The following is an 18,370-nucleotide window of genomic DNA, read 5'->3' as shown; positions in this document are numbered from 1 at the left end:
TCCAAGAAAATATTGAGATATAGTGTATAATAAAGTATACACTGCATCAAGAAGTTGTTCATTATCGCTGACAATAACTTTACCTTTGTCATCAATTTTTAATGTAGAGAGAATATTTTCTCTATCAGTTTCAATGAGATAATTATCCCACCAACCTTTGAGTTGACCAGTGAATCATGCCACTAGAATATAAACAATGGTATCTTTAGTCATATTTTGGTTAGTAAAATAGCTTATAGCAATGACAGACATATTTTGGAGCTTGGAAATGATATTATATTCAGATAAACCATCAATATTCCAAATATAGATATCATTAGAATTAAAACTTTGGATATAATCTTGCTTATCTTCTAAAATAAGATCAGGAGCAGTACTCTATTATAATAAAGCTTAGAAGAATTTTTCTAATTATTGACTGGATTAATGGCTAAAACAGAATCTGTCTCAGAATTTTGTCCTGATTCAACTTTAGAAATGGCATTGATGGTTTTAGCAAGAGATCTAATCTTAGGTTTGGCGCTAGATTCTTTAGAAGTTTGGGGAGTATCAGGGACAATGGTGAGCAGACTAGTAATTTTACTAAGTAACTCATTCTGGTTATCATTAATGACTTTGGTTCTTTCATTTTGCCTAAGTTCTAGGATTTTTTGTTTAGCTTTGGCGCTAATCTTAAAAGGCTTGAAGAGAGGTTTTTCTAATTGAGGTTGGGAAGAGGAAGAAGTCATTTCTTCCATCTTTGGTTTAACAGGATTCACAGAGATTTATCCTCCTAAAACCTGAAGGTATTTGTTGGTGTAATTAGCCTGTTTCATGAGGCCTTGAATATCATTGGGAGTGATAGACTCATCAGGGTTCTTGGTTTTGAAAGGAGTAGCCGTAACAGGGTTACCGCTTTTATCTTTCAAGTTTGGTGACTGATAATAAGTTGTGGGTGGCAGTTCACTCTGAACAATTTGTCCATCTTTAATCTGTCAAGATATAACATTAGTAGAGGAAGTACTAATAACATCCTCTTGCCAGAGATAATTAATATTATTATGAATGGTATAATTAATAATATTCTTACCCTTGTAATTTTGGAAGAACCACTCTCTTTAAGGTTTCCATTCCTCAGAGTAAAAATCTTTCCTAAGGCTTTCTTTATCTATAATGAATTTATGAGATAACATCATAAGACTCATTAAGGAAAGAGTAGGTTGGAGATTGGATACTCTGGTTTTTTTTTTTTTTTTTTTTTTTGAGGTTTGGTAAACATTTCTAGGAATATTAGAAGATGTATCTAAACCTTGTAAGTTTATATGTGAAGGGTCATGACGAACATATCTGGGTATATCAGACCTAAAAGCTTGAGATCTATTGGAAAATGACCTTCTAGCAGAGGCAAAATCAGATCGACTGCTATAAGCGTCAACTCTTGAGGAAAAAGAGTTTCTCCTATCAAAGATTATTTCGACTTTCCCAGAATTATCTTGAGAAATATTTTGAATTTCAGGAGCAGGTCTTGGGACACAAGGCGTAGCCTTATTCAAAACCCACTTTTCTAGGAGAGAAACTTCATTCCATTTGATGACTCTAGGAAAAGAGACATTAGCTTTTGTCATATCAGTGATAAACAAAGTAGTATCACCTCGCTGAGGTTTAAGAAGGACTCTAGAAGCATAAGAGTTCATGGCCTTGTACTGAATCCTATAGATTAAGGCGGCGGGAATAGATCCCTCTTTCATGTTTAAATCATGAAAGCAAATATTAAGAAACAGAGAGTCAAGGATATGATCATCTAAAAGATTCACTGTTTTGTTTGGGAAACAATTTAAATAAATTAGACTTTGGCCAAGATTAGTCTCTACTGTCCCTACAAGGGAATCATTAAAGTTATTATGACGAGCATCTCTAAGACACATTAAGATAGCAGCATCTATACCTATGTCTATGAGAGGTTTGATAGCTACCTGAACATATCCTATGTGGAGGTACTTATATTTGCGTTTGTGCTCATTGATTGAGGATTTGGATAGGAGATGAAATTCTTCTCCTAAATCTTTTCCTAAAAGAATATTATTTTCAACAGTCTTAATAATATAGTCAAAACTATTTTTCTTGGAGTATTCTTCAGGAACATATAATGTATCCTGAGAGATTTCTGGGATGGTCCAGTCATCCATACTTTGATTGATCTCTTTGAAGCGAACTTCTTCGTCGAAGAGGTTATGTTTTGGTGTGATTTTAAGAGAATGTTTCTCCTAATCATTGAAGAAATTGGTTTTGGTTGGAGAGGAAGAAGAAGAGCTTGAACCAGAGCGGAAAGAGATTCGGGAGAAGGAGCGAAGAAGATGAGACATCATATAAAATTAATCTGGTACATCACCCTCATTTGGTTCCATAACAACATATCTGCTAACTATTTATAACTCTTTCAATTAGATCTGGTTATTAGTAGACTTTTTTTTTTTTTTTAACAAAATTAGAAATTCTTCTACTATAGCCACCAGCTTCTTATGTTCTTTGTTTTTTTTAATACAACATCGTCAAATTAGCCTTACTGCCCTTCAACCACGGGACTTACTGCTATAACCCTATTCAAAAGAACTAAGAATTGTTATACTTCCAGTAAAAGCATTCCATAAAATAACGAACTATACAAAAGCAGAATTTAAAATTAAATTAAAGTCTAGATCCAGAAGAACATAGTTATAAATAGTCAACAGTTATATTCCTACTTCCCTATCAGGCTCTGATACCAGATAATCCGAAGTGGATCAAGTAAAAATAAAATAGACTGAAAGGAAAGTGGGCAGTAGCAGGACTACAATATGAGATGCAGAAATAAAATGCAGAAATTAAATATATAAATTTAAAACATAGAAACTAGAACGGCGGTATAAACAACACAGATCTAGTAGAGGGAGAAGGGAAGAAAGCCGGACGACGGTAGTCCGAACAGAACCGGCTAAAAGAAAGAAGAGAGGAAAATAATTTGAAACAGAAAACTTTTATTGAAACTTGGAGAAAAGCTTACAAAGATGTTATCTCAGAGCATTTCTCTCTAGTTTGTCTCTCTAAGATTGCTTAAACAAACGGTGCCTCACAACATGATCGAAGACTCCTTATATAGAAAATATTAAATACTGTTTCTACAGTTCCAGTTGATAACTGAAACTATTCCCTACAGTATAAGTCAAAGTTCTTGTATGTCGATTTTGAAGCAATCATTTTCATTTTGATAGATGTCATCATTATTTGTCTTGGAATCTTGTTTTGCAGAGGATTCAGCTTCATCTTGGTTTAGAGGAAGAAGCACTTCTTTCAAATTTTTCTTCATTTTTCTTTGGAATCACAACTTGACAAGAAGGCAACAATCTTGGATTTCTTATTTAAGAATTGAAATGTTGCTGGATCAACAAGTTTTAAGAGCTTTGGATTATTTCCAAAAAATTCATTAACTCCTTGAGGTCCTGCATGATCTGCATTAAATTGATTCTACCATTTCACAAAAGCATGTCTGTGAATCATAGGAAGAATGTCATCATCTTCTGTCTTGTTGTATCTGTACTGCCAAGAGAATACCCAGGCAAGAACAAAGGCAGAGAAATATTTGAGATCTACATTTATTCGGTTAGGAGCATATCTAGATTTGAACATTTCAAATCCTTCGTTTACAAAAGAAGGAAGAATTGCTTCTATAGGACCGAAGAAGTCCCACCATTGAAGAAACCAGTTTGAAAAGTTATAATCTTGATTCTTCTTGAAATAAATCAACTAAGAATGCCAATTGAGTTTATTTTGAAACCAGAAGGTCCTTGTCTAGGCATCAATATAGTCCCAGTAATTGTATCCTATTGGGTCAAAAGGTTGTGAAATTTTTTAAAATGAATTTAGGTCTTTTCCGAAATTTTTTGGTGTTAAGACCTTAAGTATCTGGATTATAGAATGGGTAATAATTGAGGAATCTTTTTGGTCCTTGTAATGCTTAATAGAAACAGAATCTGAATCAACTAAAATAAATTCATAAAATTGTCTAGTTTTATTTAAGGCATATGGTCTAAAATGAAAACCAGAGGGAAAAACTTTAGAAATTGCTTTATAGAGATTTTTATCCCAAAATTCATATTCCATCTGGATTACTGGGGAAAATTTTCCTTTAGCTAGGTAATGGGATGGATTTTGAGTTGATTTTTGTGTTTGCTTGTCTTTTTGAAGAATAGCAGTGTTACTGGTATCTTCTTGGGTAATTGTTTTGTTTAATGATTGGACTATGGTGTTTAGGTTGGATAAGTCTAACTCCATTTTATCTTCAGAAGCAATGTCTGCCCAAGATTTTTTTGGTAAAGTACTCAGGCTTCCTTGTTGGAGGGCCAATAGGGTACTGATGGGTAAAGCATAATCTGCTTTAGTTTGTTTGGTTATTTTGGTTTGAGAAGAATCATTCTTTTTAAAAGATTCTTTAGGAATTCTAGATTGTTGAGTGGATGACTCAATAATTTGGATGACTTTTTGAGTTGATGATTCAATTGGGGTTGATGACCCTAAAGAGATTGAATTTGAATCTGCTGAAGCAGATTTTGCTTTTGATTTTAAAGCTAGAGCTAGCTTGACTCTTCCTCGGCTGGTGGCTCCTCCTCTGGACGAGGTCGATGCCTTTCGAGGCATTCTATTTATCCTGTAAATATTTACGAGTGAGATAATCAGGAAGAGAATTAGAAATGTCTTTGAAATATTCAATTTCAAAATCAAAAGCACTTAGAATCGCTTGCCATCTAGCAAAAATTTGTTTAGAGGCAAGGTTTTTCACATCTTTTTGTAAAATTTCTTTTAAAGAAATTTTTGATTTAGTAAATCAGATTGAAATTTTGAAATACATAAAACAATTGCTAAAACTTTTTTTTTTTCATAGTTGAATAATTCTGTTGTGTAAAATTCCAATGTTTTGAAGTATATGCAATGATATGCTCATGGGAACTGACTCTTTATTTGAGAATGCCCCCATACCTTATATCAGAAGCATCTATTTTAATAATTTTGAAAGCTTGAGGGATGGGAAGATAAAGACACTTTATTTCCTTAACCTTGGTTTTAATTTCTTTGACTACATCAGTGTGAATGTCAGTCCATAAGGGAGGGTTTTTCTTAAGCCTATCATGTAAAGGCTTAATGATGTTGTTGAGATGAGGAATAAAATCACCCACATAATTTAGACATCCTAAAAACTTTTGAAGTTGGGTTTTATCCAAGATTTTGTCAGGGAATCTATTAGCAAATTCAATAGATCTACTAATAGGAATAATAGTTCCTCGATGTATATTATGACCAAAAAATCTGACATTAGTTTGAAACAAATTGATTTTTGATTTGGACACAGCTAAACCATTTTGTTTGACAACATTAATAAAAACATTTATATGCTTGAAATGCTGATCAATAGAATGAGAAAAGATTAAAATATCATCAATATAGACAATGACAAATTTGGAATAAGGATTGAAGATATCATTCATGATTTTCTGAAATTCAGAAGGAGCATTTTTAAGACCAAAGGACATTACATTCCATTCATATTGTCCAAAGGGAACAATGAAGGTCGTTTTGTATCTGTCTTCTTCACATATTTGGATTTGCCAAAATCCAGATTTCATGTCAAATTTTGAAAAGATTTTGGTAGAATTGAGTCTGTTAAGAAGATCTTTTTTGTTAGAAATAGGATACCTAATCCATTGAAGAGCTGGGTTAAGCAGTTTATAGTTTATAACTAACCTGTGAGTACCTTTTTCTAGTTCTGCTTGTTTATTAACATAAAAGGTAGAATAAGACCAATGACTCTTACTTTTTCTAATGAGTTTTTTGTCTAAGAGATCTTTGATTTCTTTCTGACAATCTGAAGGAGTATTTCATTCATTTGAATAAGCCTGGCCTTAGTAGGAATTTAACTATCTTGAAAATCTGACTCATAAGGAAGACTAATAATATGTTTCTTCATATTCCAGAAAGCATTGGGAAGATCAAAACAAATAGAACCATGGATAGAACCTAAAAGGGATTGGATCTTCTTCTGAAGTGATGAATTTTTTAATTGTTTTTCAATGTTAGCAAAAAAAATTCTTCTTTCAGAAAATTAATTTGATTAATTTTATTTTGAATAGAATTGATATTTTTAATAAAAGGTTTACTGAAAAATTTGAAAGTTATTTGTTTACCTAAATGATAGGTAGAAATACCTTCTTTCGAAATCTAAAATGGAAAAAAGGGCTTTAATAAAAGTTGTTCCCAAAATTACTTCATTTTTCAAATTTTTTATAAGGAGAAAGCCTGTTTCAATCTTAAATCTTTGATTTTCTATGACAGCTTTGGATAATTTATAATTAATTTTAAGCTTCGAACCACTAGCAGTACTGAGTTTTTCAGAGGTCTTCTCAAAATATTTTGTAGCAACTAATCCTTCTAAAATACAATTTGAATCAACACCAGTATCAAAGAGTGCCAAAGTATAAAAAACAAAATCATTAATAATGATTTTGATATTAGTATAAATTTTTTGAATTTTGACCTTGTTGATCAAACACATAAAAGTTTCTTTAATTTTTTCAGAATCATTATTCTCAAGAGGTTTTTCTTTCTCAACTTCAGATTCATCATCATCATTTAGTTGAAAAAGAGTAGCCTGATGAATTTGTTATTGCTCTTTGATATCTCTAATCTCCTTTTTGAGATTGTTAATCTCAATCTGTAAATTTTGGATAGTGGTTGATTTAATAGCCTGAAGTTTTATATATATATATATATATATATATATATATATTATTTTACTAACCGTTAGATTTAAATTAAATAAAAAACTCATATTAAGTGTAATATTTAGATTTACACTGGCGTAAGAAGATTTTATATATATATATATAGTTAAGTTGAGTTAGATTTCTCAAGTTGTAAAATGAGAGAGATTCAATATCTAAGTCTATGACGTTAAAACTTGATCATACATTTGTACTAAATTACTCAATCAAACTCACTAATTTTAGTTTAGTTTGAGTTAGGTTAATCAAATATAATGAGCCCGTGAACACCTGTAGTTGAAAGGGTATTAGTTATATTTTTTTTGTCTCTTCTAGTACTCCTTTTAATTGTTGGTTCATTATGCTTCATTTTAAATTATACGTTGCTTTGACAAAAAAAATATGTTACTTAAAGCAAGTTATAAATTTTTAAGAGATTTTAATTACATCAATTACTGCAACAAGAAAAAAATATTAGCTATAATGTTCTTATTAAAAGAGTTAAAGTGTAATAATGAATTAATACATTTAGATTATATATCAAAAAATAAGAGTATTATAAAAATAATTGACATTTTTTTTTAAAAGATAGAATATTTTAAATAGATTAAGACTTCAAAAATTACAGCTAATTTTAAATGGAAGGAGTGCAACTGTGTAAATTTTCTGGAGTATATTCCTACTTTCTTGACATTGTCAACATTCACAGAACAAAGTCAAAAATAATAAATAATTGTGCTGGAGGGTACCCACATAGAACCATTCACCGTTTGTAACGCCAATTTTTCATTCTGACAAGTCAAGTCTTCTACTTGCTGTCTCCTTCCAATAGAAGAGAACAGAAGAAAAAAAAAAAAGTTTCTATGGATCTTCAGGAGTGCTAATCTTCACCTAGTAAACGTGTGACTATTGTTCTTTCATGTGAAGAAACATGGAGTGTGAAAGCAATAGTTGTAAGCAGAAGCAGAAGCTTGAGGTACCTGATATCCTCAGAGAAGCTGTTTTGATCTTTTTCGGAAACCTCAACTTCATCATCTTCACTTTTCTCACTTCTCTTCCTCTATTTTGTATCATGGTTTACTTTGAAATTTACCTCCAAGAAATCTTTGTTGAAACCTCCAATATTGTTAACCTACCACATGTTCACTTCAGTCACTATGACTACAGCTACAGGGCAGATGACATTATAAGCAGATTTAACAAGGATTATTTCCTAAAGTTGATTCTCCTTGTATTCATTTACATGGTGCCTCTCTATGTCTTGGAGCTTGGTTCTGTAATTCTTACTATAGATTTGGCTTCAAAGCTACGTTCAAAGAAAATGACTCTCAAGGAGATGTTTCAGACACCCTTTGACCTATCAAATTTGAGAGGCTCATTTGTCACTTCAATCTATGTTCTTTTCTTGACAACTACTCACCAGCTTGGATTACTGTGGATAGTCATAAATTACAATGTTTTCTTGAAGCACTTGAGTTGTTATGTATTATTCGCTGTAATTTGTAGCCTGGCATTTGCAAAGGTCTTAAGGATGTATTTGGAATGGAGTGGTATGTGGAATATGAGTCTTGTCATCTCAGTATTGGAGGGAATATATGGTATTGATGCATTAGCCGTTTCAGCTTATTTCAACAGAGGGTATCACAAGAGGGGGCTCTTTTTGATGCTGATTTTCTTTGCCTGGGGGCATCTTTTGAGGCTTTCATGCTACCATATGGGAGGATATGAGAAAGGAAATGGAATTTTTGTACAAGTTGGCTTGTTCTGCCTCGTAAATCCCCTGAAATGGGTGGTCTGCATGATCTATTTCCTTGATTGTAAGGAAAGAAAATTGGCAAACAAGACTGAGGAATCAGGGAAAGATGTTGAGAATGGTGCGTGAATGAGAAGTGGTTGCTGTGCACAAAAATAAGGGAATCAATTTGAGGTCAGAGCAAAGATTAAGGTAGCTAACTGGTTAAGCAGCCTTTAAGGTGATCAATTAATAAATGTTATTTTCTACTGTATTATTAGTATTAGTGTATGATTTCAACCAGTTTCATTGCTAAAAAATATTTTGTTACATTGTCATTAGTCAGTTGCGAATTAAGCTTATACCGAAGTAGCTTTTATTAGTGTTTCACCGGTGCATGAATGTGTAGCTTATCCAGGCAATATGAAGAAACAAGCATCATTCCATCAAAACCATGATTTTCTTGCTATCCACTTAAATTACAAGAGTCTATTTGGAAATGATTAATAATGTGATTTACGATCGGTGGAATTTATCTCATCTGGTATCTAATTTGGGCTTTGCCTAGGGATGTAAATGTGTGGGTCATTGAGTTTCCAAATACCATTTTCCCTTTAGTCTAACAAAATGATGTGTACAAATGCTCAACATTTTCTTTGAAAAAAAGGTTTCAATTTTTTTACATCACATTGACAATGAACAGCATTCAAAGTTGATTTAACCAGCCAATGGATTAATCCCCTCTCCATGTTAAGAACACAAAGATTATGAAGTGGGGAATTTTGGCTTAAGGACTATAAATGCCATCACGTTTAAGCCGCAGTTAGGTTTTCCTAGACTTTGAATCCCAATGCTAATTTTAATCAATCAAAGAACAGTTCAGTCAACTGGTTTTCCATACTTTTTACCTACTGATAGAACCAATCAAGCCAACTGTATTCAAGACACAAGGTAAATCATAATAATGCATTTAAATTTTAAAATGGAAAAGAAAAAACCATTTGCACTAAACAAATTTTTTTCTCAAATCATAGTTCCACATTGTCAATCGTGTTTATGAGAAAAGTTATTGACAACTGAATCCTTCAACTATATCATTATCACCTAACACTAATTTCCTGAAACAAAACTTACTCTTCAGTGCTAAAATTAAGCTCTGACTTATTCCATGGTTCATTAATAGATGGACCAAAACAGCAAAGATGAATGTTGCACTTTTCTCAACAACCACATGAGCTCCTTCAGGCTCTTGAAAATCTTCTCAATTTTCTTTAGAACCAATTTTCCTCTTCGCAAACGATGGTAAGCAGAATGCTGCTGTATGCATCTGGAATTAAAGGCAAAGATAGAATTTAGATAAGAATTAGCAGTCCTGCAAAGAAAGGGAAAAAACGCAGAATCAAACAGAAGATGGTTGGGGAAGCACACCTCTGAGTTGTAAAATTTCAGTGGTCTTGCTGACTTCTGACACTCTTTTTCATCTATGGGATTCACTGGATGCTTGAAATCAACAGGTGGTCCCTCAGTTGCGCAAAGCATAAAACCAATCATACCACTGAAATGAAAAATGAAAGCAACAAAAAGCACATTATACAATATTTTGTCATGTACAACTAACTCACAATCTGCATTCAAGGAGGATGTAAAGAGAAAAAGATAACACGCCTTGTTCATAGGCACCTCAATTTCATTTTCCTAGGGCCATTTTCTGGCAGATTTAATATAAACCCATAATATGTAATACACATACGATAGGAGTGCATCTTGCAGAATTCAAATAAGAAAACTGGATTTAAAATAATTTGAAAAATCATACCTAGGGTATGTAGGAACAGTAGTCCAAGCATAGTTGACAGAGCCTTTAAAAATCTGGCGACAATTGGTCACAATATTTTCAATTATATCCATATGAAGCCATATACTTTCTGCCTGTGTAGAGACAACTCCTCCTGGACGAAGAGCCTTTGCAACCGACTCAAAAAAGGGCTTTTCGAACAGCTCCTGAGCAGGACCTTAAGCATACCAAATGTAATATCCCTTAAACAAAACAATTCCATTTCACAGATGAGCAGGAAACTATAATGTATTACAAATATGACATACCAACAGGATCAGATGAATCCACTATAACTGCATCATATGTTCCTTCTGGAACTTCCTTCAGAAATGCAACTCCTAGACCAGTATGAGAAAATCTATCTGAGATAACATCTCCAGAAAGAATAAACTATTTAAGGAAAAAAAATTTAGAATAGCTGATCATACCATCACCAATACGAAGTGTTACCCGAGGATCCTCAAACCCTACAGCTACATCAGGGAAAAATTGTTTCGAGATCTGCAAAGAATGAAGACATAAATTTTGATGTTAAGCATATACTACTACTTGAAAACTCTGAGCAATATAGAGTAGACTTTTTAGGCCAACTTAAAAAGAACATAACAGCTATAACCAAATTCCTTAAGTAGAAAAATCCAAACAAATCAAGAAAATTATATAAAATAGAGGGAACTAATTATATGAGTAACATAATAGCCTGCCAGCAACATAATTAGCTTTGGTTAGAGAACCAAAGACAGAAAAGAAACAGAGTAAAATTACGTGTGTTACTCACATCAACAACCATGTTGTCAATTTCACAAATGTCTATCTTTTCAACTGAAGAATGACGTGATACTTCTCGCAGGACCCCTCCATCACCTCCACCAATTACCAAAACCTGAAAAAAAAAATAGTAATAAAAACAGTGCAAAAATTCAAATTTTGATGACTAAACGTGCAACCTAGACATTGAACAAAATTTTCTGTAAGCATAAAAGCTAGACCTTTTTAGGATTTGGAATAGAGCAAAGAGGAAGATGAGTGATCATTTCCTGGTAGGCACATTCATCCCTTTCTGTGAGCTGAATGACTCCATCCAAAACAAGAACCTTGCCATATGTTGATGACTGCAGAAGACATTATAGCAAAGCATCGAAAATAAAGATAGGAACATGAAAAGGGGAAAATTGTAATAGTAACTTCATAATTTACTGGAACCTCATTTACCTGGAAGACCATTATATTCTGGTATTCAGACTTTCCTTGAAACAAAATTTTTTCTACCTTGAAGGAGTGAGCCTCTCCTACAAAATTACAACCATATTTTTATTCAAGTGTATTACTACAATTGACAAATCCAAAATTTCAGAGTTTCATCCAAATAAGCAGATTACTACGTGCAAAAATTTCTACCGATTTTAGCAATTCTTTGGTTTCTGTAAACATTGATGCCATAACATTTACTCAAAGAAATTCATTGCCAATAAAATATAATTTGAAGAGCTACTTTTGTTACTGATGAAAAGGATGTGTGTTCAACCAAAATAATATGTAGCTAGACAACAAGATCAAAGGCAATGGTCCTTAGATAACATGACATCCAAAACAAAAGACTACAAGAAAATTAAATGATTCTTTTTTATTCCCTAGCCTAGGTGTGCATGCATTTACAAGCAAAATAGCTATGATAAAAATTGCATCCATGTTAGTTAAAAGTAAGTTCTGTTTTTAAAAAAAAGGCTGGTAGAGAGAAGAACGGGAAAGGTTCAATCCTGAAAATCACAATAGCACATATTATTAAATGGGGAAGAAAAGAAAGTCCTGAAAAGGCGGAGATTAGACCTTCTCTGTGATGGCATACAATAACAGCCTATTTAAATTAATGAAATATTTGAGTTTTCATTAACAGTTATAACTCTGCGCTTTACTCTCAAAACTGCACTGCTGGAGTCAAGTCCTTTTGATACAACCATCATTCACTTTGTGTGGAAACAAATACCCAAAGATCACAGAGAAGAGACATTATTAGAGCAAGTCTGAAAGGGGCTAGACCATTGATAGATAGATAGGGAGATAAATAGCAACTCAAGTTTTAAGAGGAATTCATTTCAACACATTTGAAAGTTAAAATTCTTGTATTACCACAAGTTTCATATTAGCACACCCTTTATTCACGATAAATTTTGGGTCTTAAATAGGATCACCACATCAAGCAGAATTGGCTAAGCACAACTGTGAGTGAATGCCAAACTACCACATGTTCAGGTATCAAAATAAAATAAAATAAAATAAAACCAGAACTCCACAGATCATTCAGGCAGATAAGGGGTATATATAAAAAAATATTAAAAAGGGGCTATAAATAATCAGTTATAGATAAGAACCAAAAATAATAAAAATTTAAAAATCGTTGCTCCATGAGAGCAACTATAAGAAGAAACCTGCAAAAAATACATACAACACACGTGAAGGTACATGCCAGGGCGATATTATCATATTAAGGAACATGGCCATTGTACATCAGGACATAAAAACAGAAACAATTCATCATACACCAAATTCAGAACTGCGACAAAGAAAAAGCAAGAGTTTTTACAGAAATGATAAAAAAGATACCTGAACCGTAAAACCAAACCAATTATCGAATCCAAATCTCTTAACATAGAAACAAACCCCACAAGAGGAGGAACACAGAATCAACACAAGTTCTTTCCTTCATAACCACAGACCAAACAAACAAATTGAAAATTAAAATTTTTCCTTTGCCCGCAACAAAACACAACAAAAAGGCACAACTTTTGGAAACAACAAACAAAAGGGTATGGTAGAAAAGGAACAAACCAGGCCACATTGGACTGATTTCAGAGAACCACCCAGGAATCACCGATGATAAACCATTACTATCAGGGTCTTTGCCACCCTCCATTTCCATGGAAACTGAGACCCCATTTTCTTCATCATCTCTTGGCCTCTTCACTGGTGATTCAACAACGTTCTCTGAAGCAGCCATGGCCAAACCCCCCCTCTCTCTCTGATCTCTCTCTAACAAAAGGGTGATAACGAATTTTCAGGTAGCACTCTGTTTGGCTCTTCTTGGGTTTGTGAGATATTATTGGGCAAATGGAATAGCATAAAGGGTAAAAGAGCGTGGGCCATGTTGGAATATAGAAAGGAATCTGCTTTTAAGGGACGCGTTTGAGGTGTGTAGTGCTTTGGGATTGGTGCTTCGAGGAAAGGTGAATGTTTTCCCAAACACTGCCTTAGGATATGCATGTTACGTGTTGTTTCTTGTAAGTACATGTGATAGTGATCTCAATTAGGGTTTCTTTGGGATTAGGGTACTTTCTCGCGTGTCCCTCCTTTTTGTTTTGCCTTAATCTTTGATAATGCAAGAGTTTTACCATATCTTTGTCTCCTACATACAATGTGACCTACCATTGTTCTTATCCTTTTTATTTAAGACAACTCCTTATCCTTTTATTTTAGATATAACTTTGATGTAATGTTAAAATCTTTTTTGGTTTTTTTTTTTTTTACAAAAGTTTCTATTTAATACCTCTTTTTATATGTTGATTTATAATTTGAGATTATTTTTAGGGATTATGTTGGAAAGCAAAGGATATCCATTATGTATGCATTATCTAAGAGTTCTAGATCAGGTATCATCGAATTTCTTCGAATGTTTGAATTGGAATTCAAGTTATGTTGCAAGAACAATTAGGATTAAGGGAGAGTTCTAGAAAAGTGACATATCAAATGGTATTTATTAAATTTATTTTTGTAAGAATGATACTTACTAAACTATGCTGCTTACAAACAAAATAATTATTCAATTTTTGCAAATAAAATCAGTTATATATCACATAATTTTTTTAAAATAAAAATAATTTAAATTTAGCATCTCTTAAAAACTATGAGAATATAAAACTCCAACTTTAACCTTTAGAAAATTCAGTCCAGGTCCGAATTCGGTATCTTTGAGTATCATTTAGAAAATTCACCCCATTAATTCCTTAAAAAATAAAAATAAACTTATTTATAAATCACTTAGATTAATTCAATATTGAGTTCTTTAAGTTTGTTTTCAAATTAAATTCAGAGCTTCACTGTAAAATTGTGAAAAAGTGACCCATTGAAGTGTAACCTCTACTCTATATATGTTTTTTTTTTTTTAATCTTCATGATTAGACTTTACAAATTTATTTTAATCATCTTCATCTTAGTTATAGTCATTACAATAGCTATTTTTCTTTGTAAAGATTCTTTAAATGTGTTGGGGGGTTGTTTGTGTGTTTTTTTTAACCGCTAAAAATTGATACCTTCACCTTTTTTTAGCTTATTCTTTTAAAAATTTGTCTAATAAATATTTTAAAAAAATTGAAACAATTAATAGATTTTTAGTAATTTTTGTGTATAATTATCAATGAAAGTCAGTTACCTTAGCGGTTTAAAACCACTAATATAGAATCTTAGTCTATCTTAATGCTCGTATATTTAATGATTTGACCCATTTGTATAAATGCTTCAAATAGCTAAAAAGAAATCACTTTTGTGGTGATGAATATGCACAGGTCAAAGTAGAAGGTTTTCAGATCTTTTAAACACGTAATCTTAGTTATAATTTTGAAATCCATGAGTATAAAAATTAATATTATCATTGTGAGAAATATCTACTTTAACATCTAATCATACCTCATTCAAAATATCTAAATGCCTCGTCACTATAATTCATTTTTAATGATTTATAAAAGCAACAAAGCTTATAATAAAAGGAGTTGACTCTTTCGACAAAAGTATTCTTTAGATTTCTTGTTAGTATAAAGAATAGATATTAATGCTAAGATAAAGTAACTCTTGCACTAAAGAAGAATCAATATTTGTATATAAAAATTAAAGTAACTTGATAAATAACATGGGTTGATACATTTGTAGGCAAATTAAACAAGTAAAAATATATTCGTCTAAAGTTAATTAGTAGCTTAATTTATGATACATTTTAGATTAAATTAATAATCAATCCTTACGTAATCACTTAAAAAAATCTATTTTAAAAGAATTTTTTAAACTTTCACAATCATTCAAAGCGTGTCACCATTTTAGTTAAGTTTTAGAACAATGATTAAAAAAATTTAACCTGTTAAAGATATGTGAAATACTTCTTATATATGTTTTTCATGGATATATTGATTTTAATAAGATGATAACTTTATTATTCCTCCAAAATGAAAAGAACAAAAGTATCAAATCAGTGTACATAAAGTGATTCTCTTAGTATTCTTTTCCGTCCAACCAATCAGTGGGAGTCAACATGACCCCTTTTCTTTCCACGCCATATTTGAATAGTCAAATTGTCCAACTTTAGTTGCAATAGGATTTTCTTTTTTAATTTTGTAATATTTATTTTTTATTTTAAGTAATTCTTAAATGATGGCTAAATAAATAACAAGTTTATAGATTCCTTAAGCTTTCTTAAATTGATATCTTGCATGATTATTGGAGATATTAATTTAGAGAAAAGAATATTAATATTGCATGACCATTGAATATTAATAGTATTCGTATGAATGATTGGTAATCACAAAGAAATTGGATTTCGAGTTAAACAGAAAAATAACATAAATGATTGAATGAGAAAACTCATATGCCTTCGATAAGTTTAACCAAGATGTGCATTGTATTCCTTACTCTTAGTTTTATAATTAATTTTATAAATTCTTGTTTTAATTAATTTCGTATATTTGAAACTTAAACAATTGAATTAGGAAATTCTTAGTAATTGAAAATCAGTCCTTGTGAGACGATATTTCGGGAACTTAATTTAAGAACCCTTTATTACTTCTTGATGGATACACTTGCCCTTCGAACAAGTTTTTGGCGTCGTTGCCGGGAATTGCTTTTTTCAATATTAAGAAAATCTCAAATTTAATTAATTTGAGCAATTTATTTTTTACTTTATTTTAATTCTATTTTGTTTATTGTTAATTTTTTTTTTATTTTATTTTATTTTATTTATTTTATAATTTCTTTTAATGTATGCTCACTCGTTTTAAGTATTCTACAGCTTGTTTATTTGATTCGAAGATTGAGAGAATAATGCGTAGACAAAGAAAAGAAGTGAGAGAGCAAAGAATGGCAGAGAGAAGAAGATCAATCTAAGATTACATGACACCTACTGCTAGAGGCATCCCCTTGAAGCATCGCAACTCCTAATGTGGAGGCCAACAATTTTGAACTTAAACCAGCCTCATAACCATGGTCCAGAACTCCATACAGTCTGGAGGCATGCCTAACGAAGATCTCAATCTCCATTTGTCAAAGTTCTTATGATTAACTGATACCATCAAATACAATGGAGTCTCCAAAGATGCTATTCGACTCCGCTTTTTTTCCTTCTCAGTATCTGAAAAGGTGAATGCATGATTTTTCTCACTCCCAGCCAATTCCATCATAACTTAGGAAGATCTAACTCAGCAATTCTTAGGAAAGTACTTCTCCTCATCAAGGTCCTCTAAGCTTATGATGGAGATATGTTGTTTTCAACAATATGAAGCAGAATCCTTATTCAAGGCATAGGAGCGATTTGGAGAGCTTTTGAGGAGGTGTCCTCATCATGATTTCCCGACATGGAGACAGGTGCAAATCTTTTACAGTGGCTTATCAATTTTCATCAGGGTTACAATTGATGTCGCAACACTGCTGACTCTTACAACATCAAGAGGAAAGAGATTGCCTTAGTTTACTAAGCAGAGAGCAGCAGTCCACTAATGAATCAAATGACAGCCCTTGCAAAGCAACTAGAATCTTTACTGAAGGCTCAAGACTAACCTGTAAGAGCTCCTGGAAGCTCAGAATTTAAGCAAAATGAGGCAAATTTCATAGATAATCACAATTCGAGGTGGAGGAGTAATCCTCCTAACTCTTGCAAGAATGGCTTTGGAAGTTAAAATTCAAGCGTGTATCGCCATTCCCATATGCAAAATCAAGGAGCAAGACAAGGAGGGAAAGAAGCTCCTATATCTTAGTCCAACTTTCAAGAACAAATATGCAATATGTGCATTACTCTGATAAGATGATGACAGAGCTTGAATCCAAGTTGGACCAGCATATTGAGAGAACTGATAAGAAGTTTGCAGAGGTCAAATATGAAATACAAGCCAACTTTTTTAAGATGAGTGTATAATTAGAGCAAATTACGAACCTTCTGAGTCAAAGAGTGATAGAAACACTATCGTCTCAGCCTAAACCTAATCTAAGGGAGCAATGCAATGTCATCACCCTTAGAAGTAAAAAAAAATTACAAGAATCGCAAAACAGAGGCACATGCATGCCCATGCTGATTCTACAAGCACACCCGTGCTTATTGATGAACACGCCCTGCTGAAATTGAAGCATGACCGTGCTTATACAAGCACGCCGATGACAACGATTACAGCACAGCCGTGCATCACCATGAGCAAGGTCGTGCTTCAAGCGAGGAGCCTGAAAATGAAAAGAAAGAAGAGACTATTGTTCAACAAGGTCCTATGAGCCTAAAATACCTTTTCCATAGCGACTGTAAGGTCACCCTCCTTATGATGAAGAGTTCCACAAGTTCTTAGACTTATTAGGCAAAGTGCACATCAATATGTCTTTCATTGATGCTATTTTCAAAATGCCCAAATATGCTAAATTTTTAAAGGAGATTTTAACCAATAAGAGAAAGTTGAAAGCACATGAAACAGTGAGGCTCACCTAGGAGTGCTCAGCTGTAGTCCTTAAAAAGCTTCCACCTAAGCTTAAGGACCCAGAGAGTTTTACTAGTCCTTGCATGATTGGAAAAACTCATATTGATAAGGCTTTATATGATTTAGGAGCAAGTATTAATCTTATGCCTTATTCTGTTTTCAGGAAGCTTAGAATGCATAAACCTAAGCTTACCTCCATGTCACTTCAACTAGCAAATAGGTCGATCACATACCCCAAAGGCATAATGGATAATGTACTTGTAAAAGTTGGGGAGTTTATATTTCTGGTTGACTTAGTGGTGCTTGACATGGAGAAAGATGATGA

General features: G+C 32.6%; 2 protein-coding genes and 1 non-coding gene across 3 annotated transcripts; 1 reads left to right on the top strand and 2 right to left on the bottom strand.

Moving 5' to 3' along the window:
• Positions 1-7,571: 7,571 nt before the first annotated feature.
• LOC113859081 lies at positions 7,572-8,841 on the top strand. The gene has a single exon (XM_027491897.1). The coding sequence runs from the start codon at positions 7,699-7,701 to the stop codon at positions 8,647-8,649; it is 951 nt and encodes a 316-aa protein (XP_027347698.1). The 5' UTR covers positions 7,572-7,698; the 3' UTR covers positions 8,650-8,841.
• A 615-nt stretch (positions 8,842-9,456) lies between these two features.
• Positions 9,457-13,442, bottom strand: LOC113857909 (spermidine synthase 2). The gene is made up of 9 exons (XM_027490197.1): positions 13,163-13,442; positions 11,549-11,625; positions 11,326-11,448; positions 11,115-11,219; positions 10,765-10,837; positions 10,603-10,674; positions 10,316-10,511; positions 9,928-10,054; positions 9,457-9,826 (listed from the first exon to the last, which is right to left on the bottom strand). The coding sequence occupies exons 1-9, from the start codon at positions 13,329-13,331 to the stop codon at positions 9,761-9,763; spliced, it is 1,008 nt and encodes a 335-aa protein (XP_027345998.1). The 5' UTR covers positions 13,332-13,442; the 3' UTR covers positions 9,457-9,760.
• Positions 13,443-16,831: 3,389 nt separating this feature from the next.
• Positions 16,832-16,938, bottom strand: LOC113860289. Its single transcript, XR_003503744.1, has one exon. It is a non-coding gene; the product is annotated as a small nucleolar RNA R71 (small nucleolar RNA).
• Positions 16,939-18,370: the final 1,432 nt, after the last annotated feature.

This window comes from Abrus precatorius, unplaced genomic scaffold (genome assembly GCF_003935025.1).
Source record: "Abrus precatorius isolate BTA unplaced genomic scaffold, Abrus_2018 Scaffold2, whole genome shotgun sequence".
Taxonomy (NCBI): Eukaryota; Viridiplantae; Streptophyta; class Magnoliopsida; order Fabales; family Fabaceae; genus Abrus; species Abrus precatorius.
Note: the sequence above shows the minus strand (reverse complement) of the source record. Positions and strands in the feature narration are given on the sequence as shown.